The 22,514-nt window shown below is 52.9% G+C and overlaps 12 protein-coding genes across 12 annotated transcripts; 6 read left to right on the forward strand and 6 right to left on the reverse strand.

Moving 5' to 3' along the window:
• Positions 1 to 236: 236 nt before the first annotated feature.
• Positions 237 to 4,090, forward strand: RHO25_008422 (uncharacterized protein; the record flags this gene model as incomplete). Its single annotated transcript, XM_023600555.2, has 3 exons — positions 237 to 409; positions 457 to 3,376; positions 3,425 to 4,090. 3 exons carry the CDS (start codon positions 237 to 239, stop codon positions 4,088 to 4,090), a joined length of 3,759 nt encoding a protein of 1,252 aa, XP_023448662.1.
• Positions 4,091 to 4,703: 613 nt separating this feature from the next.
• Positions 4,704 to 5,914, reverse strand: RHO25_008423 (uncharacterized protein; the record flags this gene model as incomplete). The annotated part of the gene is made up of 2 exons (XM_023600556.2): positions 4,704 to 5,357; positions 5,420 to 5,914. The coding sequence occupies 2 exons, from the start codon at positions 5,912 to 5,914 to the stop codon at positions 4,704 to 4,706; spliced, it is 1,149 nt and encodes a 382-aa protein (XP_023448661.1).
• A 327-nt stretch (positions 5,915 to 6,241) lies between these two features.
• On the forward strand, positions 6,242 to 7,855 carry CCT3 (T-complex protein 1 subunit gamma; the record flags this gene model as incomplete). Its single annotated transcript, XM_023600557.2, has 1 exon — positions 6,242 to 7,855. One exon carries the CDS (start codon positions 6,242 to 6,244, stop codon positions 7,853 to 7,855), a length of 1,614 nt encoding a protein of 537 aa, XP_023448660.1.
• A 619-nt stretch (positions 7,856 to 8,474) lies between these two features.
• RHO25_008425 (uncharacterized protein) lies at positions 8,475 to 9,443 on the forward strand (the record flags this gene model as incomplete). The annotated part of the gene is made up of 1 exon (XM_023600558.1): positions 8,475 to 9,443. The coding sequence occupies one exon, from the start codon at positions 8,475 to 8,477 to the stop codon at positions 9,441 to 9,443; it is 969 nt and encodes a 322-aa protein (XP_023448659.1).
• Positions 9,444 to 10,288: 845 nt separating this feature from the next.
• Positions 10,289 to 11,038, forward strand: RHO25_008426 (uncharacterized protein; the record flags this gene model as incomplete). Its single annotated transcript, XM_065603057.1, has 1 exon — positions 10,289 to 11,038. The coding sequence occupies one exon, from the start codon at positions 10,289 to 10,291 to the stop codon at positions 11,036 to 11,038; it is 750 nt and encodes a 249-aa protein (XP_065459129.1).
• A 134-nt stretch (positions 11,039 to 11,172) lies between these two features.
• Positions 11,173 to 12,237, reverse strand: RHO25_008427 (uncharacterized protein; the record flags this gene model as incomplete). The annotated part of the gene is made up of 1 exon (XM_023600559.1): positions 11,173 to 12,237. The coding sequence occupies one exon, from the start codon at positions 12,235 to 12,237 to the stop codon at positions 11,173 to 11,175; it is 1,065 nt and encodes a 354-aa protein (XP_023448666.1).
• Positions 12,238 to 12,608: 371 nt separating this feature from the next.
• On the forward strand, positions 12,609 to 13,871 carry RHO25_008428 (uncharacterized protein; the record flags this gene model as incomplete). Its single annotated transcript, XM_023600560.2, has 3 exons — positions 12,609 to 13,099; positions 13,264 to 13,752; positions 13,811 to 13,871. The coding sequence occupies 3 exons, from the start codon at positions 12,609 to 12,611 to the stop codon at positions 13,869 to 13,871; spliced, it is 1,041 nt and encodes a 346-aa protein (XP_023448665.1).
• A 440-nt stretch (positions 13,872 to 14,311) lies between these two features.
• RHO25_008429 (uncharacterized protein) lies at positions 14,312 to 15,128 on the reverse strand (the record flags this gene model as incomplete). Its single annotated transcript, XM_023600561.2, has 5 exons — positions 14,312 to 14,488; positions 14,566 to 14,666; positions 14,805 to 14,845; positions 14,900 to 14,938; positions 14,989 to 15,128. 5 exons carry the CDS (start codon positions 15,126 to 15,128, stop codon positions 14,312 to 14,314), a joined length of 498 nt encoding a protein of 165 aa, XP_023448664.2.
• Positions 15,129 to 15,182: 54 nt separating this feature from the next.
• On the forward strand, positions 15,183 to 15,487 carry RHO25_008430 (uncharacterized protein; the record flags this gene model as incomplete). Its single annotated transcript, XM_023600562.2, has 2 exons — positions 15,183 to 15,278; positions 15,335 to 15,487. The coding sequence occupies 2 exons, from the start codon at positions 15,183 to 15,185 to the stop codon at positions 15,485 to 15,487; spliced, it is 249 nt and encodes an 82-aa protein (XP_023448663.1).
• A 727-nt stretch (positions 15,488 to 16,214) lies between these two features.
• RHO25_008431 (uncharacterized protein) lies at positions 16,215 to 17,303 on the reverse strand (the record flags this gene model as incomplete). Its single annotated transcript, XM_023600563.1, has 1 exon — positions 16,215 to 17,303. The coding sequence occupies one exon, from the start codon at positions 17,301 to 17,303 to the stop codon at positions 16,215 to 16,217; it is 1,089 nt and encodes a 362-aa protein (XP_023448668.1).
• A 679-nt stretch (positions 17,304 to 17,982) lies between these two features.
• RHO25_008432 (uncharacterized protein) lies at positions 17,983 to 19,080 on the reverse strand (the record flags this gene model as incomplete). Its single annotated transcript, XM_023600564.2, has 1 exon — positions 17,983 to 19,080. The coding sequence occupies one exon, from the start codon at positions 19,078 to 19,080 to the stop codon at positions 17,983 to 17,985; it is 1,098 nt and encodes a 365-aa protein (XP_023448667.1).
• Positions 19,081 to 19,576: 496 nt separating this feature from the next.
• On the reverse strand, positions 19,577 to 22,164 carry RHO25_008433 (uncharacterized protein; the record flags this gene model as incomplete). The annotated part of the gene is made up of 3 exons (XM_023600565.2): positions 19,577 to 21,541; positions 21,592 to 21,808; positions 21,863 to 22,164. The coding sequence occupies 3 exons, from the start codon at positions 22,162 to 22,164 to the stop codon at positions 19,577 to 19,579; spliced, it is 2,484 nt and encodes an 827-aa protein (XP_023449326.1).
• Positions 22,165 to 22,514: the final 350 nt, after the last annotated feature.

The raw sequence follows: 22,514 nt of genomic DNA on the forward strand, positions 1-22,514 counted from the left end.
AAGCGAGTCAAGCTCGACCAAAACAATGACGACCAAACACACGCGCTTCACCACCACCACCGCCGACGACACCGCCCGCCGCGCCATCACCCAACGACATTGGCGCCTTCTTGGATCATGTACAGCTAGCTCTTATTGACAGCACTGGACTCTTGCGCGCTTCTGGAAGACACCCAGCGGGACGAGTATCGAGCAGCGTAGCAACGCGCACCCCCACGGCGTAACAACCAGACACAATGGCTGCGAGAGGCAAGGCGATGCCTGTGGGCTCGTCGCAATGGATTCAGAATGAGCGCGAGCAAGCGAGCGAGTTCGTGGAGCAGGACGTCGAGGAGTTCTCGTATAGTGTGCGCAACGAGCTCGACTGGCTGAATGAGCACATGGCAGACATCTTCAGCAAATCACATGTGTAAGATCGCTCCAAAATACAGTATGAATGACTACTGACTGCCGCAGTAATTTTGCCGACATGTTCAAGACGCCTGGCAAGCTACGCGGCAAGACGCCGCGAACTGCGCGAAAAGTGAACGCTCTCGCACCGCGCCAACCACTAACTGATATATTTGCGCCCAACGCACAGCCTACAGCGGCGTCACCTGCAAAGAACACGGCGTTCTTCGAGAAGGTCACGCAATTCCAAGTTCCAGCAACGGACGAGAACAAATCACCACAACACAAGCCAGCCGGACGAGCGACAAGTCCGCAACGGATTGGAAAGCCGTACCCGTATACTGATTCCGGATACCATGGAATGATGACCGAGGACGAGATGGAGCTGGACGCGCAGAGAACCGCGAGTGTTACATCGTCGTCGCAAGTGGGTGAGCATATTCCGCAAGTCCCTGTGCATGACGAGGAAGCTCCAGTGGAGCGTTTACAAGGAGGAAGCGGAGACGACCATGTCATTAGTGACGACTCTTTTGTCTCGGCCGAAGAGCAAGGTCACGGAGTGGAAGCAGGCCAGGACGAGGTAATGGAAGACGCGCCTGGCGACACCCAGCCATATACTCACCAAGAGGAGGTCGCAATGGTTGCCAACGCGTTGCAGCAAGAAAATGTGATCGAAGTGTATGAAGATGAGCGCATGGAAGATGAAGGGGTCAAGCCAGTAGCATCCCAACCGGAACCAAAGGAAGCGCCGTTGCCCGTTGCACCCGACAACGAGGTGGATATGGAGGCTGAAGGTGCAGATGAGCACTCTGATGCTTCTAGCCCAGAGAAGCCATTGAACCGCAAGAGTAGCTTCACATTCTCGTCATTACCAGCGCGTGAGCCGCTGGGCTCAAAGCGCAGCATGGGCCAGATGGATCTGCACAGGAACAGCGTGTTCAACAAGTCGATCGGCACACGACAAACGGAAAGTCAGCACACAGAGGATGGGGCAGCCGAAGGAAGAACCCATGGTAAGACCACAGCACAGACTCTTCACGATCGGATCAACATGCTGGGCAAGACGAAGGAAGCACGGCCATCGAAAAGCATTCACCAAATTGCGTCCTTGAGCCAGACTGGTTATCCGCAGTTACCGACGATTGATCAAGACAAAGAGCAGGCAAACGAGCCTGACGTTGAGATGCATGACAAGATGGTAGACGAACCCGCTGCTCCAGTAAATGACGATGAGGACGATTGGATTGCGCCTACGAAACCATTTCAGACTTGGCATAGCAAGCCTTCGGAATCTGGGCTCCAGCCGACAGCAGCAAAACTGGCTTCACCGAGACCTGCAATGCACGTCAAGTCAATTTCAACTACAGAAATACCATCGCCTTCGAGAACAGAAATGGCGAGCCCTCGGCATCAGAAAGCCATATCTGTCTCACACCCCAATCTCGCAGAAGTATTAGAATCTACAACACCTGCTGGCTCACCGTCGAGAAAGACAAACGATGGCCACCTCAGCGCGTCGAAGAACAGACTGTGGTCTGCGTTAAAGTCAGCCAAGAGCATTTTCGCCTCATCGGCCAGTGCTAGTGCTGCAGCGAAGTTGGAGGCGCATAACGACTCTCCTGTGCTGGCGCGTTCACCTACCCGTGATGGTGCCGAACAAAGCAACAAGATCTTCAACCTCCCTGGTGCGTTATGGTCGCAAAAGGACGTCCTTCAAAGTCCGGTCAGGAACAATTCTGTAATTTCTTTCAGTCCAAGCCGAAAGACGCGAAATTCCAATGAGAGTGAAAAGAGGCGTGAGAAAGAGCTCAAGGCGCAGGAGAAGGCTGCTGCTGAGTTGGAGAAAGCACGTGAAAAGGAGCGACAGAAGGCTGCTAAACAGCAAGCTGAAGAGGCAGCAAAAGCTGAAAAGGCTGCAAAGGCGGAAGCAGTCAAGGTTGAAAAGGAGAAGCAGCAGGCGGCGAAGGCTGCCGCAAATGCTTCACGACCTCAATCGGCGAACAGTGAGAAGGCTTCCGACAGCGAGACTGCGCCCCAACCGCCGCCGAAGAACAGCATGCTTCCGGCTGGTAAGTTGAGGGCTCCAGGCAGACTTATGAGGCCAACGAAAGCGTCATCGCAGACCACGCCGGCACCTGTCGCAGTTCGCATGCCATCGCAAGCGCCACGTGCTGGACCAGCTCCTTCTTCATTCAGCAAATCACAGCATGAGACTCTGGCCTCGTCAACAAGCAGCTATGCAGGACCACGTGCCGGCTCTGCTCAAGGGTACAGGCCGGGCACTGCTGGCGGCAATGCTCGTCTGAAGGCACTGGAGGCTGCAGCCCGGAAGAAAGAAGCCGATGAGAAAGCTGCTGCTAAAAAGGCTGAGCAAAAGCGCGAGCTGGAGCGCAAGCGCGCTGAGAAGGCCGAACAGGAGAAGAGAGCGGAGGAGGAGCGCAAGGCCGCAGAGCAACAGCGCGTGCAAGAAGCCAAGCAGGCTGCTGAGCGTAAAGCGGCAGAAAAGCGCGCTGCAGAAGCACGGAAACGTGAACAAGATCGCGCCGAGCAACAGAGGAGAGATCAGGAGCGTCTCGACCAACAACGCAAAGAGCAGGATCGTCTCGAGCAGCAGCGAAGAGATGTCGAACGCCTTCGACAAGAAGAGGATGCACGAAAGGCGAAGGAAGCGCACGACTTGGCGGAGGCCATCCGCCGCGAGCGCAGTCAACAAGCCCAGCAACATCCGCGTGGAGATCTGCCTGGGACCTTGCGACAGCTCGGTAAGAACACTGTGCCGACGAATCCTGCCAAACCTGCGAAGCGCCAATTCCCTATCGAGGAAGATGATCATCAGCCTCAACCACAGCGCCCTGGCATTCTGCGCAACGCGCCGTCGTATCAGCAGACCGACGCGAAGCGACGACGAACGAACGAGGAGCAGAATGACCAGAATCAGCGCACATCGGTGATGGCACCACCAAAACGGCCATCCACCATGCGCAAGGTAAGCTCTCAGATTTCTCGTTCGGCAGCAGCTACTAACGAAGCGCAGGAAACATTGTCAAAGTTCTCTGGATACACACATGCGCCGCCTCCAGCTCCTCACCACGCCAGCATGTTCAAATCCACAGTCACGGCGCAACATCAAATGCAGCATGGCAGCAAGCCAATGCACCCGAGTCAGCTTGTCCAAACATCAAGCGCACGGATTCCTTTCGCCGACAGCAACGCCAAGACACCTGGTCAGGCTTCACACTCCCAATACGCATCGGGCTATGATGCAAGCAAATTTAAAACACCCTCGAGACCAATGCAAGCTCCCAAGTCTGCCAAATCTACGCCTCACTATCCTCAAGGCGACAATATTGAGCTTCCTGACATCGCTACCGATTCCGAAGACGAAGAAGATGACGATGATGAGCCTGGCGGCTTCCGTGCACCCTCATGGACAGCTTCGCCGGCTCTTCGAGAGCTTCTCACTCAGCAACAACTCATGGATCCTGAGGCAGTATTTGGACCTATTGGTGAATTAAAGATGGAAGAGGTCTTCAAGAATGGTAAGAACCAGGATCGTCTGAAGCGGTTCCGCGATCGTGGCAGTAGCGCCATGTGGATTGAGACTGGTGATGCTGTCACGAGTGCAGAGAAGCGGAGAGATATGGAATTGAGAGAGAGGGTTGTGAGAGAAGGTGGTTGGAGATATGAGCCTGGTGTTTGATGGGAGCTCGTGAGCTTGGATACTGGCTTTGCAGGCCGTTGGCTGAGGCCTTTTTGACGATGTTAATGACGACTATCTTGCATGACTGGCAGAGCTCTTTCGAGCCGCCCTCTAGACCTTTCGTTAGGCTGGCGTTGGGTTTGCGGAAGAGCAGGGGAATTGGACTTGGGGGTTTTCCGGCGGATGGGACCATGTTCGCTCCCTGACAGCTTCTTTGTCTATTCCGATAGAGTCTGACCGGCTCAGTGAAGCCTTTTCAAAAAGCTTAATCAACAATTTTGTACACAGTCTTTGAAATCGTGTGCCATATTTCTGATATCATGAGGACAATGTGACATTAGTGAAGTGTTTGTTCTTGGGAGTAGAAGTTGTGATTGTATTCATGGCCGATCATATTTTTCATTCGTTATGTGCATCGCATATCATCGCCTTCAAGAATCGAGCATATCAACCAAAATTGGCGTTCGCACGCACGTACGCAGTCTGCAAAAGTCCTCGCCACCATTACCGCCTGACAATGAGTCCACGTCTCCGACTCTTGAAAAGGTTTATCGATGCCCTGATATGACTCGAGACCGTTGCAATTATTTAATGCACCCTCGTGCCTTCACGATCAAGCTTTCCGCCTCGTCCTCAGCGTTCGTTGTTGCACTTCGACGCTCTGCGTCCCGTCTGGCAAATTCCGTTGCTGCACATCCACATCCTTGGCAACAATGGGCGCAGAACCTCTCTTGAGTTCATTCTTGACGGCTTTGACTTTCTCCTCCGGTTCCCAGTGCTTGGGTTCAGGTTCAGTTCCTTTCGTTCCCAGAGGAGGATCGAATCTTGATCGGATTGTCTGGATCATCTTCCAGAACCAGAAAATGTTCAGAGAGTTGAGGACGAGATTCGAGGCAAGGTAGCAAGCACCGAGCCAAAGTGGGATGTACTGTGCTCCGGCGAAGGCGAAACGCTGACCTTGCTCATCGGCGTAGATCGATAATAGCTCAGTGGCATTGTAGTTCTTTGGAGCTCCTGTGGCAATTTTGGTGATCTCGGTGCTACCCCTGAAGATTGCGTTGTAGATGTCGAGGAAGACGAGGACGGATGAGATGTTGCCCCAGACCAGACGGCAGCCGAAGAACGAGCTGACAAGGAAGGCACCATTGATCGCTTGAATGGGGGAGCCCGTCAGATCAAGTTTGTCGCAGAACCAGTGGATGTTGAGGAACGGGGATGAGAGCTCGTAGAGGAGGAAGACGGGGGCGTAGAAGTAGATAAATGGGCGCTGTTGGAAGGGGACATCAGTGGCTGTAAATATTGACTCAAATGGAGAAGGAAATAACTCACGTAGCCCAACGCAAAGACGCTCACGGCACTAATCGCATGCGCCAACATTCCAACGCCGAATATATCGACATAGTACGTGCACATGATCAGATCCCAGAGGAAATAACCCAAGGCGAAGCTCTGGCAGAGGCCACTGAGACCCGTGTATTCCCATATCCTGTTCTCCCAGAGCTCTCTCGGTCGCACAGCAATTCTCTCTTCATCGTAGAAGATCACATACAAGCTCAAGACGCAGATGAGCACGGATTGGAAGAACGAGACGACATGGACGTCCCAATTGATTCTCGTTCTCTTGTTCAAAGCCTTGTACCGTTGCGGAACCAGTCTTGAGCTGATTATGGGAGACACGACACTTCCAATTATGGTGTAGAGGAAGAAGGCGAATATGACTTCGTGGGCGTGTAGAGCGAGAGTCGGTAGCGAAAGAGCGTCGGCAAATGGCTTGACCGCGGCGACGAGCCACTCAGGCGGTGGTAGGGGAAACGGGTCCTTCATGATCGCGGCGGTGGGTGGAGGAGAGGCGCGGTGATGCTATCGTCGCATGGTATTATATCCTTCGATAGCGGAGGGAGTGATGTGTGGTCGCGTGCGAGACGGATCGTCAGATGTGCCTATAGCGGGCATAAGGTGGAGTAGCGCCCTCGTTCTCGGATTGTTCCTGGAAGCATGTGAGTGCTGCTCGCTGCCTGCCGGAACCACACTTTCTCCGCATCGCCGGCCGCGCGAACACAGCCAGACGCGAAGCTCTCCAGAAAAGTTGAAAGCGCAGTGACATACAGCCCTCCACGCCGACACCACACCGCACACCGAGCTACCGACAAGATGCAAGCTCCCGTCGTGGTGATGAACACCGCCACTGGCGACCGAAAGACCGGTCGTCAGGCACAATTGTCCAACATAACCGCCGCAAAGACCGTCGCCGATATCATTCGATCGTGTTTGGGGCCCAAGGCCATGCTGAAGATGCTGCTGGATCCCATGGGCGGTATTGTCCTGACCAACGATGGCCACGCTATCCTGCGAGAGATCGAAGTGGCGCACCCAGCAGCCAAGAGCATGATCGAATTGGCACGAACGCAGGACGAGGAAGTGGGAGATGGCACAACCACAGTCATCATTCTGGCTGGTGAGATTCTGGCTCTGTCATTGCCGCAACTCGAGCGCAAGATCCACCCGGTTGTGATCATTCAAGCATTCAAGCGAGCTCTCGCAGACTGCTTGAAGGTCATTCAGGATGTCTCCATTCCCGTTGATATCAACGACAACGATGTGATGCGGAATCTGATCTCTACCTCCATCGGCACCAAATTCACTTCGCGATACTCAGATCTCATGTGCGACTTGGCACTGCAAGCGGTCCGAACAGTAAGCACAGATGCGCATGGCGGCAAGAGGGAAGTGGATATCAAGAGATATGCACGTGTGGAGAAGGTGCCTGGTGGCGAGATTGAGGACAGCAAAGTGTTGGACGGCGTCATGCTGAACAAGGATATCACACATCCCAAAATGAGGAGGAGAATAGAGAATCCACGGGTCGTGCTGCTGGACTGCACATTGGAGTACAAGAAGGGTGAATCACAAACGAACATCGAGATCACAAAAGAGGAAGACTGGAACAGGATTCTGCAGCTGGAGGAGGAGCAGATCAAGGCAATGTGTGATGCAATCCTTGCTGTGAAGCCCGACTTGGTCATCACCGAGAAGGGTGTGTCAGATCTGGCGCAGCACTTCTTCCAGAAAGCCAACATTACCGCGATTCGCCGGGTACGCAAGACGGACAACAACCGTATTGCACGTGCAACTGGTGCCACCATTGTCAACTCGGTCTATGACTTGACAGAGCGCGATGTTGGTACGCAATGCGGTCTCTTCGAGATTGAGAAGATCGGCGACGAGTACTTTACCTTCCTGACGAAGTGCAAGAACCCCAAGGCTTGCACAATCCTGCTCCGTGGACCTTCAAAAGACATCCTGAATGAGATCGACCGCAACTTGCTCGACGCCATGTCGGTGGCGCGAAACGTCATTTTCCATCCATACCTCTCTCCGGGAGGTGGTGCAACAGAAATGGCATGCGCTGTACGGCTGGCCCAGCTCGCTAAATCGATCGAGGGTGTGCAACAATGGCCATACAAGGCCATCGCGGACGCCATGGAGGTCATTCCCCGCACACTGATCCAGAACGCAGGTGCCTCGCCTATCCGGATCCTGACAGCGCTACGAGCGAAGCACGCCGAGGGCGGTTCGACTTGGGGCATCGATGGAGATGCTGGAAAGGTGGTCGATCAGAAGGACTTCGGCATCTGGGAACCTCAGGCTATCAAGCTGCAGAGCGTCAAGACTGCGATCGAGAGTGCGTGCTTGTTGCTCAGAGTCGACGATATTGTTGGCGCCAAGCAGGCGAGAACTGCGGGTGGACAAGGAGGAGATGATTGAGGAGGAGCGTGAGGAGCGTGTTTGATGAGTATGATGAAAAGTTCTGACCTGGGCAGGCAACAGGTCTGGAAGCAAAATCAGTGCCGTGTACAATGAAGAACAATGGCAGCATGGCTCAGCCAACGGAAGGCGAGCTACGATTCGATGCAACGATCGTCGCCATGAAATGCTTCGTGGCCTCGAACGCTGCCGTACGAACAAAGACCCGGAAGCACCATCTGTCTTGTAGCAGAGTCTCGTAGACAGCCGACACATGGTACTTTGCACATGCGCGTGACAAATCACTTTCTGATGACATGCTTACACCCCATAGTACACTCGATAATCTTGGTTTTCCGGCAGCTTGAACGATTACATGCCACATGCTACACGCAGATGTCAGTGCATGGGCAGTGTCCTTGAAAACATAAGCTTGTTCACGAACACACCCTCCTATTCATCTCAAGTGTGAAAGTCATGGCTTTCCTCACTAAACTTGTGCGCCGAGAATCTCTCATAGTGAATCAATGTGATACCGTTCACCAGTGCACTGTCACAGTCCTCCATTCACCTACTGTCATATGAAGCACAAGATAATAAATTTCTGTATAGTTCACACTACGACCTCCACCTTCGCCAAATGGGCGGAAGTACTTCAGACAGCTTCTTCCTGCCTCGAGCATCACTGGACAAACTGTCAGGCCATCTCAAGGCGGGGAAGAACAGGATCATATCCCAGCTCAGCAGAACTGGACTCGAAGGCAACATGCCGAATCCACCCAATATCACCATTTTGGTCGACCCTCTCCGCGAACCCCCAAATTTCAATGCGGTAACTCGCGCCAGACGACACTTGCGTTCAATCGAGGCAATCCAGTCATGGCAGCCAGACCCAGACAGACTGTGGTTCCGCCACCCGCTCCTAGAAGGCAGGCCATTACCAGCACCACTGTCGATTCGAGCACCAGGACACGAGTACTTGGGTAGCAGAACTGTCCAGCGCAACGACCAAATGCCTTTCCCCATCCCGGTACGAAACAGCAGCAGAGGGTTCGCCAACGAGCGCCGTGACAGCTTCGAGGTATTCGTAACATATGGCGGACCCGACTACCCTACCCAAAACCCTTCGAGGCCTGCGTTAGGGGAACTTGCTGTCAATACTCAGCCACTCACCCATCGTCAACGCATGGTATCAAGCCAAGAATTAGGTCCACCACCTCGTTCTCGCCACGGTCGCCGCAACGCCATGACGATTGATCCGCAAGATCCTCACGGCTTCGACGGCTTCCATCATCGCCGCCACCCTTCCGTGACTGGCGATCCAGAACTACCTCCCTATCGTAGCCCTAGTGCGTACGCGAGAGATGTCGGAGGCTTGCCGCCTTCTTACGACGAGCTCTTTGGCCCTGCGCCGAGCACAGCTTCACCAGTTGAGTCGCGACCGCGTCTACCGCGGTATAGTAGCTTCGATGCTGGACGAGGTGCTGCACCGGGGCCGACGCAGTGCCCGGCTATGCGGATAGAAGTTACGTACGTGGAGCTCAGCAGACGGGGACGGACTACGGAGCGGAGGGTTAGGCTGGAGGCTGAGGAGAACACGGAAGGATAGGAGAATGCAAGGCAGGCATGAGGTACATGCGCTAGTATGTCAGAAGGTTGTCTGTGGTACTTTCACCACCCTGCACCAAGTTCAGGGGCAGAGAAGTTTTTGTATGTTCGAAGAAAGAGGCGATCCTTTGCGACTGCTGTCGAAAAAGATATTCGGGGTTCAGTCAGCTCGTCGCGACACACTTTTAGTCGCGGCTACTCTTGTGAGCTGAGAAGCCTCGATCTCTCCAGAGAAAGATATATTTTCTAGCGATCGGATAGGGGGGTTGGCTGGAAATTGTCCTTAGGGCCAAGAGAACAGAATTTCTATAGAGCTCATCAGCACGCTAGATGGCTGAAAATCGATGATATCCGCGATTTCAACATGCTTGCAGGCTTAAAGGCACCAGACTTTTTGCAAGCGAATGGGTTCATGGCATTCATTCCTTGTTTGCTGCCGCTGTAAGACAGCAAGAGAACCTTTCTGGCGGTAGGGGACGTGCTTTGAGTCCGGATAAAACGTCAGACTGGCTCTATGGCGTATCGATATGTGAGGATGTATTCAAAGCTTGACGGCTTGTGTTCTACGCATTTGAATTCGAGGTGTCTTCTGAACATGTACCATTGCCGACTGAATAGAGCCGTCCCAAGATGAAGGCACGAATTGAAACTTGCGGGATCTGAGAAGGAAAGAGTAAAGCAGCCACATCTCTGCGTGACAACAACGCTCTTACCATGACGCTAGCCAAAGCAATTGCCATAAACTCGTTCTTCCTCATAGCGAGAAGCATACATGTAAACAAACAACATCCAGTCCACAAAACATATCTCAGACGGAGTCTCGATAACAGCAACAACACACGTACGATGGGTAACCCCATTCGGGTAGTTCGCGTCGCTTGTTCAGGAGAAGTCTCGGTCCGACACGTAAAGGAAGGCTTCGATTCGCAGAACGCTCACGAATTGCACCCGGTCTTCACCCAAGGACAGCTCAGTCCAGTGTCGGAATTGATGGGAGTACCACTTCTTCTGATGAAAGTACGACCTTCGCTCCTTCGACCAAAAGATTCGGGCGAAGCGCCGTTGCAGTATGGGACAGAGATGGTTGGCGAATACTACAGCAATTCATTGGCAACAAGGCTGATGATGCGCTGCTACGAGTCGGCGGACGGAAAGAAGTCAATCGCACCACTCCCGGATTGGAAGGACAGCATTGGAATGGTGTTGGTGGCAAGAACAGACCGTAAAATACTTCATCCGACACATGTGAAATTGATGGCCGCGTTCCTGGATCTAATTTTCCATGAGGAGTATGGACCCAGAGACGAAGAAGACATGAAAAAGCGACTCAAGCCCGTGAATTTTCAGAACTTCTATTGGGCTACGCTTGTGAGTTTCCAGGGAGATCCAAAGACACGCAACTTCAGGAACGCATTAGCCAAAGTTGGGCCGCCTTTCCCTCAAGGGTCGCTGGGTAGTGATGAGAAGATCGAGCAGACGAATGTCAAAGACAAACAGGACGAATTTTCGTTGGACCCGGAATTCTGGTCTGATCCTAATCTGCCCAAAGGAAGCCCATCTTACAAAGACTCCCCACAGGAAAGGTCCATTGATTGAGATCGATTACAATCCAGGCTTCCATGTCACGAATGATGAGATAGCTAAACGAGCAGTCGGAAAGATGCACGGTATTGTAGAGTAGCGCCGGGCACATCATCAGAAAGAATTGTATGTTCCCTCCAGATCACTTCTTAGAAAATGGCGATCGCTCCAGGAGGACTGCCTACGCCGCCACGGACGTTCAATGGTGCACTCGTCAAAAAGAACGTCCAACGACGTTCCTTTTCGCAAATCTTGCTCAGTTCTTCCAGATTCCACAGCTCGCCAATCGGCGTACCCCACTGCACCAACAACCATTCGTGCAACGTCCAGCCAGTCTCGAATGGCGGCGGCCAAGCCTCAAAAGCAATTGTATCACCAGCTACAGCCGCAAAGTGATGATCATACAGCCACCGCACAGTCGCCTCGTTGTTCTGGAGACCAATCGCAATAGAATTGTCCTGGGTCCCAGCTTTGCGATCCTGCGGCGAAGCATACTCGTGCCATTTCGTATATCCACTTCGAACAATTAGAATGTCTCCGACCCTTGGTACGGTGTTCTGCCACTTGAGGCAAGCATCGAGCTCGCTCACAGGTATCTCGTGTCTGGACACTGCGGAAGGAGGATCGCCATGTTTCTTCTCGTACCAGCTCAGCCAGTCTACCAGAATGCCTCTTCCTACGATTCCGCCTCGTTCACACCACTTGTGGATGCCGTTCCTGTCATTCTTCAAGGCCTCATCGTGGGACAGACCATTATAGTACATCTGAGTTGGCTGATGGGCAAAATGCTTCAACGAGTCCCACTGGGAGCCGCTCTGTGTGTTGAGATGCAGCTCATCGTCAAATCCTGCATGCTTTCCTTCTGACGCGGCTCGGGCATCGAGGACTTTGTGTTCCAGCTTTCTCCTTCCAAAACCCGGAAATTGAACATTGTCTGACAAGTTCCAATCTAGCTGGACATGTTGTCCGGTCTTGATCTCCTTTGAGGCTTGCTGTACGACTTCTGGTGTCAAGAGGTTCAGGGTTCCGATTTCATCCTTCACACCATTCTTATCCCAAAAGCTCCATGTGCATCCTTGGGGCTGACCTTCAACGCGTGGAATCTGATCGAACGCAGGAAATGTAAAGTGTGAAACGCCAGCTATGGAGTCGGAGATGGCAGAGAGCCGCTCTTTGGCACTCTGTATGACTGTACGTTGTTTACCTTCGGACATTTTCCTGCTGTTTCTGCTGCTGCGAGCTGGACAAGTCACAAAGACACCTACCGTTCAAGACCTGGAGATGATGGGTAGTTATGTCAGTGGCAGGCGGGGCCTTCCTGCAGCTCTCGCGACCTCGGCTTGGCCATAGACATGTCGTGCATCGCGACAAAGCTGGCAAAGCATGATGAGGCGCGTCATGATGCCAGTTCTCATGCAAGAGTCTTGATGTGCATGTCTGCGTGTATTGTTTGTGAGCGAGTGAAGTCGGTGGCCGTGGTCCCGACGACGCGTGAACGACATCATGCTGACTCAGTCGCCACAGCAACATTGAGCCACAATCTTGAACTGCCAAGCCAAGACAGACATGCTCAGGACAACGAGCGATGCTCATATTGCGACGAACCGTTCGCGTACGGGCGAATGGTTTATCGGATTATAAAGGTCTAGCAAGGCAAACATCATGTCTTCATAGCTCAACAGTATCCCGGAAACAGGCCGAGAAGACCAGAGCACCAGAGAACACGTCGGATCCTCGCATCACGAACGTCGAAGACCAGAAGAAATCCATCAATGATGAGAAAGGCGAGATCATAGAAGATGAATTCGCAGTTTTGAGGACGAGTTACGATGCACCGAAGCATCCCATCATCCTAGCACATGGACTTCTTGGCTTCGATGAACTTCGACCACTTGGTCACGCGATACCGATTCGCGGAATAGAATATTGGTACGGCATCAAAGAGGCTTTGGCGGCGAAGAATGTCGAAGTCATCACCGCTTCTGTGCCACCTTCTGGTAGGATCGAAGTTCGGGCGCAGAGACTTGCGGAGTCGATTGAGAGACAGGCGGGCGGGAAAGCAGTTAATATAATAGCGTAAGGCTGGCTCTTAATGTAGCAACTGAGAAAGTGCTAACGATCTTCTAGACACAGCATGGTCAGAAATCCTCACCTCGCTGCAATGAATAAAATGCTGACATCATCTAGGGGTACGAACGATATGCATAATACTATTGGCCAACTCACTAACATCTACGCAGCGGCCTCGACGCTCGACACATGGTCTCACGACTCAAACCAGCAAACGTCAAAGTTCTCTCTCTAACCACAGTCGCAACCCCTCACCGCGGTTCCTCCTTCGCAGACTACATGTTCGAACGAATAGGCTACACGAACGTCCCGAAACTCTACAAAGTGCTCGAATTCTTCGGCATGGAGACCGGTGCCTTCCGACAACTAACACTAAAGTACATGGCTGAGTCTTTCAACCCGCGCACGCCAGATCTCGAAGGCGTGAAATACTACTCCTATGGTGCTGCGTTCCAGCCACACTTCACTTCAGTGTTCAGGAAATCACACAACGTGATTGAGCCAGTTGAAGGCCAGAATGACGGGATGGTCTCTGTTGAGTCTAGCAAATGGGGGACGTATAAAGGGACTCTGAACCATGTCAGTCATTTGGACTTGATCAATTGGACAAATCGGCTGAGGTGGTATTTCTGGCAATTGACAGGAAAGAAGAAGAAAAAGTGAGTCCTTCTGATATTCTGCGATATCGAATAATACTGGTACTGACAAGGCCTGCAGCTTCAACGCGATTGCGTTCTACCTGAGCATTGCAGATATGCTCGCAAAGGAGGGACTCTGAAGCTTTGAGGCAGAGTCGAGGCTTTTTGTAAGATACGCCGCGATGCGGCAGGAGGTAGAGTAGAGTTGTCTTCAAGTATCCGCGAGCCGGACGCGCAGGGGCAATGGGTCCACGACAAGAACCTAGAAAGTCAGTGTAACAGTCGTACATAAAAAGCTACATGAATTGCAATTGCACCATAATTCCACGCATCGACGGCTCGCTATTGCCTTTCATCAGACAATGCAGTCACTAAAGTGAACCTTCTTCATATCCATTTAGGGTTGGGCGTAGGTCGAGGAGAAACCACGCATACATGATCACGCACGGGTGAATGTATGAGGCTTGTCTCAGATGACATGTATGCAGTGCAGTGCAGTAGGTAGTAGGCAGGTATCTCGCATCAAAGCCTCCCAACCTCTATGCAAACTTCATCCTTCGCCCTTCCGTTACAGCCGCTCTTATGCCACAGGCTGATCCACCCGCTCGGGTACCTGAGGTTGCACATCCATAACAGCCTTCAATAGATCCTCCACGACCTTGGGCCCGGTCTTCTTCCCAATGCCCTTGATCTCGTCCAACTTCTGATTCGTCTCCTTGTCCGCGTCTTCTTCGGCTTTCTTGTTGCCGGATGTGTGCTGCACGAGACACATGAATCGTCAGTGACACTGCTCTGAATGGTCGTGAATATGCATGGAGCAATATGTGTATGTACCTGCGACTCGAACTGCTTGAACTCCTCTTCTTTCTGGTTTCGGTACTCCCCGATTTCTTTTTGAGCTTCTGATCGGGCGTCCTTTACTCGTTTTGTTCGGTCTGTAGGTAGGAAGGACGAGGCGTTAGTAGGGAGGAACGTCATGCGCAATCGCAACGTGATTCAGGATCGTGGGTTCGGCGTACATTCTCTGGCTGTTTGGCACGTCAGTCGCTAGTCATGCCTGAAAATCCTGTTACAGCGTACCTTTCTGTACAATCTTCTGCGCCTCGCGTTCAGCCTAAGATCTTGATTAGAGCTAGTCGCAGCATGTGGGAATGTGGGTTCAGCGAACATCGAGCAGCGTCTGGATGCCTGCTGAGTTTTGGGCCGCCTGGAGCAATGTCAGTCCTGTTGTAGCATCACGAATGTATTCAACTATACCATCTTGATTGAACAACGGCAAAGAGAGAGTGATTGCCTGTGGAATTGGTGGTCGATGTTGTATAGCGCCGTCGAGGTGGAGCTTGGGTGCAGTTGGCCTGTCTCGGATCGCGCCGAGACACGACACGAGGACATGACATCTTCCAACGCTTCTTCACTTTCAATCCTAGTCCATCTACGAATCAATCCTCACGATGTCGACCGCCGCGAAGCTAACGCTCGGAGGTACTATCGTCAGTGCCATTGGCATTGTGATATTCGTGCATCGCCAGCAAAAAATTGATCAAGCAGTGAGAGCTACAGGATTGGCCGAAACCCTGGTACATTTTGCTAACTGTATATGCAGCTCATGCATGCTGGTGTTATACGCGATATGGAACAACAAAGGATCAAAAGAGAACGACAGGCAGATTTTGAGATGCAGCGGCAGTTGGAGGAGCAATACAAAAAGCTGCAGAATGTCAGCGACAGCACAGATGGACAAGTCAAGGCCCGGTGAAGCCAGCATGGACACATACACCTATGGGCGCCTATTGCGAGATCGAGAGGTACAATTGGCGTGAGAGGGGACACTTTGAGGCCTCAGAGGATGAATGAGCATCAGATCCGCGCCAGCGGTGACCTGTAAGATCCACACAAGCCGTACAGAAGGAGGCGCGTGGCAGCATCGACTGCACTATCAGAACTTCGCACCTCCTTACAGGTCGAAAAGTGCCGAGGTTGCGAGGTTCTGACGCCTGGTGGAGCTTCTTCCGCTGAAGATAAGGGCCCCAAGATGAGTACAACATTGGCCACTGTCTCCAGCTTCTCTGCTGCACAGAGACTTCTCCTCGAGGTACCTGTCTGCCCGAGAGCACTCTACCAGGAATCCATCTTTTGCAGATTGGATGTCGTGAGCAGCAACGAATGGGCCTATAGGGCATTGGAGGAGTGGGAGAACGAGGGCAGGATAGCCTGCTGTTCCTGCCGTGAAGGGGAGAGCAGCGAAGTGGTCGAGGTGATCTAGGGGTCGATGTGACCTTGCAATGAACAAGCCAGCTTCTTCAACCATTCTTGGTCTAGCCTGCTTCTGCAGCGGTGGTTCTAAAGCTATATCACCTTCTGCTGTCCTTCGCGAGCAACCTGCGCACCGCTGGGGCTCTTGTTCGTCTCTGATACCAATCACATATGAGCACGACGCCCTCTTGCGGTCAGTGGCCACCGACTCTCCACGCCTATCTCTGCCTCTAGTTCAGCCTCGGATAGACTGCCACTCCAAGATCCTCGCACTCCGTCTCGACCATCTGGCCCCACAGCTTGTACTTCATGATGAACTCCATCATGTTCCCAATGTGGCTTCTGGCCGTTTCCTCGTCCATGTCATCGATCTTCTTTCCGAGCAACCAGTCTCGATCACTATCGAGTAGCCTCTCGTCCCACATGTCAGCCAGCCAGGGCGCCAGTGCTGGCTGGTTTTTCTCGACAGAGCCCCTCAAACTGTCGATTGCGCACCGAAACTGCCCATCGTGAGATTTGAGAAGGCCGCAGACGTACATGGCCGCTCTCTTGGCGATATTGAGTGGGATGCTGCTCTTTTCTGGGATCAGAGAGGGATCGAGCTCCATGACTGCAGCATCAACGCCGCGCTTGAGCTTGAGCATAGCATTGTCTTCTGGCGAGTTACCGGGCTTGTCGTACAAGTAAAGGTCGTTCGGATATGGGGAAGGAGTGAAACGCGTATCATTGCGTGCTTGTTTCGCAGCTCGTTCGAGGATTCTAGTCTTGAAGTCGCTGACTGCTTCGAGTGCTTCCTGACGTGCGGGGTTGAACCACTCGGTCTGCTTGCCTGAGCCCTTGACTGCGCCAGAGTTCTTAGGTTGGCCGAGGGGGCCCAGGTCGACTGGGCAGGTTGTTGCCTCTGTCTTCGTGGTATCACGCGCCCCGGCTTCTTCAACACCCCAGTGCCTCCTGTTCTCCTCTTCCCGGTCGATAGGGCTAGTGTCAGAGGACTCGGTCCCCTCTGTTGCCTTGGACGGGGCGAGCGACAGAGACTGATCGCTGCCAGCGTTGCTTTGCAAGTCAACGAGCTCACTGCACGTGCCATCGACGTTGGTCGCAGTGACAGGACCTGCGTCACTTGAGGTTTCGGTGTGACTGCTGCTTTCATCTTGACGCGGCTTTTTCTTCTTCTTGCGTGGCTTCGACAGGATCGGCGCGTGCTCCTCGGTGACGACTGAGGTCGAAGGCGGCTGGACCGGCGGCGCAATCGCTCCTGCCTGGGTGTTGATGGGCGAGCCGCTCTTCATTTTGGTCTTCTTGCCCTTCTTGGCTGCCATGTTCGTGCTGGCGCAGCAGGCTGTCGAGAACTCAAGCGACTGCAAGTGTGTCTTCGCTTTGAGTGATCGGAGTTAGTTGAATGAAGTACATATGTGATGAGAAGCTTGTGGTGACTGCTTGAGTCGACTCGAAGCTGCGGCGCTAGCAAGTGACGCGCAGGGATCAGCAAACGGGGATGTGAATTAGGAAGCAACGTGTTTGTATTATTTCTGAATCTTTAGGTTGTCTCAAGCTCCTCGTTCACCCTCTTCATCCTGATATCTGCGCAGATATACAAGCTGCTTCTGAGATTTCCCATGCCATAGCGCCTGCCCTGTCCGCTGTTGTGTAGGTAGGACGTCTCTAGGTGTAGCCACACTGCACACGATGACAAGAGTTGTGACCTTGCTCGCGGTGGCAGGACATGCAAACAGTCCAACTGTCATTTGATGAGCTCTTGTTTTTAATTGGTAGAACCATGAGGATGCCGAAGTAGATCAAGCCGATAAGAAGGACTGTCCCAAACAGCAGAGCTAGCCGCTTGCCAGGGCTCAGTGCACGCCTTTTGTGATTCTTGTGCAGTGAGTCGACTCCTTCCTCGTCACACTCGGAAACTCGAATGTCGCGTTCTGATATGTCACATTCTGAGATGGCGCCACCCAGTATCAAACTCGCAGGAAGTGAGAAGTCCAACGGCTTCTAGCTCGCGTCTTCATCCTTGGCTTCAGAATCATCGGCCGTAGCAGCAGACGACGCAGCCTTCGGTGGACCTCCCGCCTTGGGAGGTGGAGGCGGCAGATTGCTCGCCTTGGAAGTCGGATTACCATCCAACTCCTTGCTTTTCTGTTCGCCTTCAGCAAAATAGTCGTCCAATCCTGATGCGGGCGCATGATGGGCTCGCGCCTTTTTGGCCTTTGCGGCCGGGGGCGGCTTCGTAGGTCCCCCGGCACCGTCCAGACCTGGGCTTCCAGATTTGAGATCCATATTTGCAGGAACCAGGAAGTCCCCGCCGGCATTTGGGCCACCCTGCGCGTTTTGGAGCTCACCACCAGGCTGTGGCGCGTACGTTGGCGGCGCGACTTCTGCACCATCGAACATCGTCTCACCAGGTCCAGTCGAAGGTTCTGCCAGCGGTGCAGGAATGCGATGCAGTGCTCCGTATCCTAGCACGCACCCGAGACTGCCTTCACCACCCCAGTTCTTGGCAGGCGTAATGGTCACCATCCTCGTCACGTCGTATTCCTGGTTGTATACCCAGAGTCTCAAAGCTGAGTTCATGTACCCTTCCACGAGCTGACCCAGAGCGTGGTTGCCGCGCAAGCCAACAACATCGGGACTTCCGATGACATAGTCCGAGTATGGAAGGAGCCCAGCAACGTCGGCAGGAGAGTTCGGCATCACGTCCAGAATGTGCCAGACATCATTCGCGATGTCAAGAGGAGCCCATTGAAGCGCAAGTCCTAGCGCATCTCCAGCGGGCGGAACAGAGAGATAGACTTCACGGATCTGACTGCCTTTTGCGCCAAAGACTCCAAGGCTAATGGTCGATCCAGCGCAGTTGCGGATCTCGGTCATGAACAAATTGGGGTCCGGGTTGTCAATGTTGTGCCCATTGATGCCAATGATGAAATCGAACCACGGCTCCAGGGGAATCTGGCTGTTGGTGTTGCGCAGCACATGGAAGCCATAGTGGTTGCCAGACGGCTGCGTAGAGCCCTGAGTAGAGGCGGTGGTCGTGTTTGGATCTGAGTCCAAGCGTGATATGAAGCGATTAAGGGTTCCGAAAAGGTTGGCCATCTTCTCAGAATCTGTGACGAGTGTGCGGAGTTGGGCTGTACAATTAATTAATGATTGCTCTGTTCAACGGTTGTTGTTGACAAGAAGCGTGAGGTGGCAGTTCAACAGGCCAAGAGCGACAATGCTCTTCGCTCGGTCGAACGTTCTTCCCGCTCCGAAACACTTCCTCGTTGGCTCCTTCTCCTGTGCATATGGTAATCGCGCCTCAGACAGGCGGTCACGCCCAGATTGTATCTGGAGGGGGAAGGGGGAGCGCCGTGGTAGATCCTGATTATTGATTTGAATGCAACTGCGACACTGTCAACTGTGTCTTGTCGTTCTGAAGATTGGGGTAAGAGCGTAAGTGAAGTGGTCTTTCCACGTTTGATTGGACGCACGACGCATAAAAAGTGATCACAATTTCGTTATCATTCATTTCATGAGTGAGCCCGAAGATGGCTCTCTGATCTGATCTATCGCTTACCCGCTTTTTGCCCTCACCTTCTCTCGCCCTCTCTCAGTACGGCCACTGCCAGTTGTTATACTCCTCCACATCCAGGCCCGTCTCCCACGCGTAATTCTGCGCATGCAATCTCCTCTCGATCAGCTTCTCCCTCGGTCCTGCCCCCTTGTTGCCCAAGACGTCAGACAAATGCTCGATCGCCAAGATCGCAAGCGAGTATCGATCAGCCTCATTGCGAATCGCGAGCTCCAGAGGCGTGTTGATATTACCCTTCTCCTTGTATCCACGGACGTGCATCTTGTCTTGGCCCTTGCGGTTGTACGTGAGGCGATGGACGAGCCATGGGTAAGAGTGGAAGTTGAAGATGACGGGCTTGTTGTTGGTGAAGAGGGCGTCGTATTCAACATCCTTGAGGCCGTGTGGGTGATAACCATGTGGGATCAGTTTGAAGAGATCCACGACGTTGACAAAGCGGATCTTGAGGTCGGGAAGATATTCGCGAAGTAAGGCAGTAGCGGCCAAGGCTTCTTGTGTCACGACGTCACCGCAAGATGCGATGACTACGTCTGGCTCGGAGCCATAGTCGTTCGATGCCCAGTCCCAGATGCCGATGCCTCGGGAGCAATGAGTATTTGCGTCCTCGACATTGAGGTATTGAAGATGGTTCTGCTTGTCTGAAACCACCACATTGACGTAATTCTCGCTCTTGAAACAGTGGTCCATGGTCGAGAGCAGGGTGTTGCCATCTGGCGGCAGGTAAACGCGCACGACCTCCGGCGACTTGTTGATGATGACGTCCAGGAAGCCAGGATCTTGGTGAGTGAAGCCATTGTGATCTTGTCGCCAAACAGTACTGGTGAGCAGGATGTTCAGAGAAGCAACAGCTTGTCGCCACTTCACCTCCGCACACTTCTCCAGCCACTTGGCGTGTTGGTTGACCATTGAGTCGACAATGTGGATGAACGGTTCGTATGAGTTGAACAAGCCGTGACGGCCACTGAGAGTGTAGCCTTCCAGCCAACCTTCGCAAGTGTGCTCAGACAGGATCTCCATCACACGACCATTGGGATCAAGGTTGCCGCCATCTCGATCTTCTTCGAGCATTCCGTTCACCCAAATCTTCTTGCCAGCTTCGTAGACAGCGGACAGCTTGTTGCTTTCCGTCTCATCAGGACCAAAGAGACGGAAGCTTGTCTGATTGTTCTTGACAATGTCCCGCAAGAAAATTGCAAAGTTTGACATTCCCGATGCACTTGTGACGCCAGCCTTCTTTACATCAATGGCGTATTCTTTCCAATCGTTCATACGCAACGGCTTCTTCAGCAGTCCGCCATTGGTAATCGGGTTCTCACTCATCCTCTTGCCCTTTGGTGGTGCTAGCTCCTGGAGTTCGGGAACGAGCTTACCTTCCTCGGTGAAGAGTTCCTCTGGCTTGTACCCTCTCATCCATGTCTCAAGGGCCTTGAGCTGTTCTGGGTCCGTGTGCACCTTTGTCAAAGGCACTTGGTGAGCACGCCAAAAGCCTTCGAGGTAGTGTCCTTCCACTTTGCGAGGGGCAGTCCAGCCCTTTGGCGATCGCAGAACGATCATAGGCCATCTTGGTCTAAACACCTTTCCGGACTCACGAGCCTGTCTCTGATATGTTCGGATCTCGTTGATACAGCGCTCCAGCGTGCCGGCCATAGCCTGGTGCATTGTCTCGAGGTCACTGCCTTCCACGAAATACGGTGTCCATCCATAGCCCTTCATCAAATTCGTAAGCTCTTCCTCGTCGATTCGGGACAGAATCGTAGGGTTGTTGATCTTATAGCCGTTCAGGTGAAGTACAGGGAGCACAGCGCCGTCCTTGATCGGGTTAAGGAACTTGTTGCTGTGCCAGCTCGTTGCCAGTGGTCCAGTTTCGGATTCGCCATCGCCGACGATCGTAAGGGCGATTGTGTGTGGGTGATCGAAGACTGCACCGAATGCATGGGAAAGTGAGTAGCCGAGCTCACCACCTTCGTGAATTGATCCTGGAGTCTACATTTCGTCAGCTCGCCGTCGCGATTCTTTGGCTCTCGCAGCCTTACCTCCGGCGTCATATGACTGCCAATGCCACCTGGAAATGAGAAGGACTTGAAGAACTTCTGTAAGCCCTCAACATCTTCACCCTTGTTCGGGTACACCTCGCTGTACACGCCTTCCAAGTAGAAGTTCGAAATCAAGCCAGGCGCGCCATGTCCCGGGCCCGAAATAACAAAAGCGTCCAGATCGTACTTTTTGATCAGTCGATTCATGTGAATGTACCTGTCAGAACATCTGTGTTAGGCCAGAGTAGAGTAGCTTTCAATCAGAACTCACGTGAAGGACTGGCCAGCATCACTGCCCCAATGCCCCAGCAATCTCGGCTTGAAGTGCTCCTTCTTCAGAGGCTCTCTGAGCAGTGGGTTCTCCTTCAGGTACAGCATGCCCAAGCACAAGTACATGGAGGCGTGGAACCATTTTGTCATCTTGTCGATCTCATCTTTGCTCAATGGCTGCTCATTGATCGTGGACCGAGTCTTGGTGTAGACAGACCAGACATTCTGCTCTCCAGTCAAGCCTTGTGCTTCATCAGTGTTCGCTGCATCGGTCGACGCGGACCGAGCAGGTAGCGAGTCCATGGTCGTCGAACGAAACCTGTGCAGGTGAGAAGAAGCAGTGTTGAGAGAGGTGATGGGAGGTAGTAGAAGAGGAAGAGGGCGAGAAAGGGCACCGCTTCTGCGCTCAGCCTTATGAAAGACTTTGCACAAGAGCTACTGTCTCTCCGGGATCGATGCCGCGATCAAATGGAGCTCTTCTACGCAGAATGGCAGTCATTTGCAAACTGATTCTCGGAATGCCCGGCTTCCTTCTCACCAAAACCGCGTTTGCTCGTGATGCTGCTGATGATGCATTGGGTGACGTAAAGCCGCATCGTGAGGGACCCATAATTTTCAACACGAACCTCGTGCGAACCAGTTCCAGGTCACTC

The sequence above is a fragment of the Cercospora beticola genome, chromosome 5 (assembly GCF_033473495.1).
Source record: "Cercospora beticola chromosome 5, complete sequence".
Classification (NCBI taxonomy): domain Eukaryota; kingdom Fungi; phylum Ascomycota; class Dothideomycetes; order Mycosphaerellales; family Mycosphaerellaceae; genus Cercospora; species Cercospora beticola.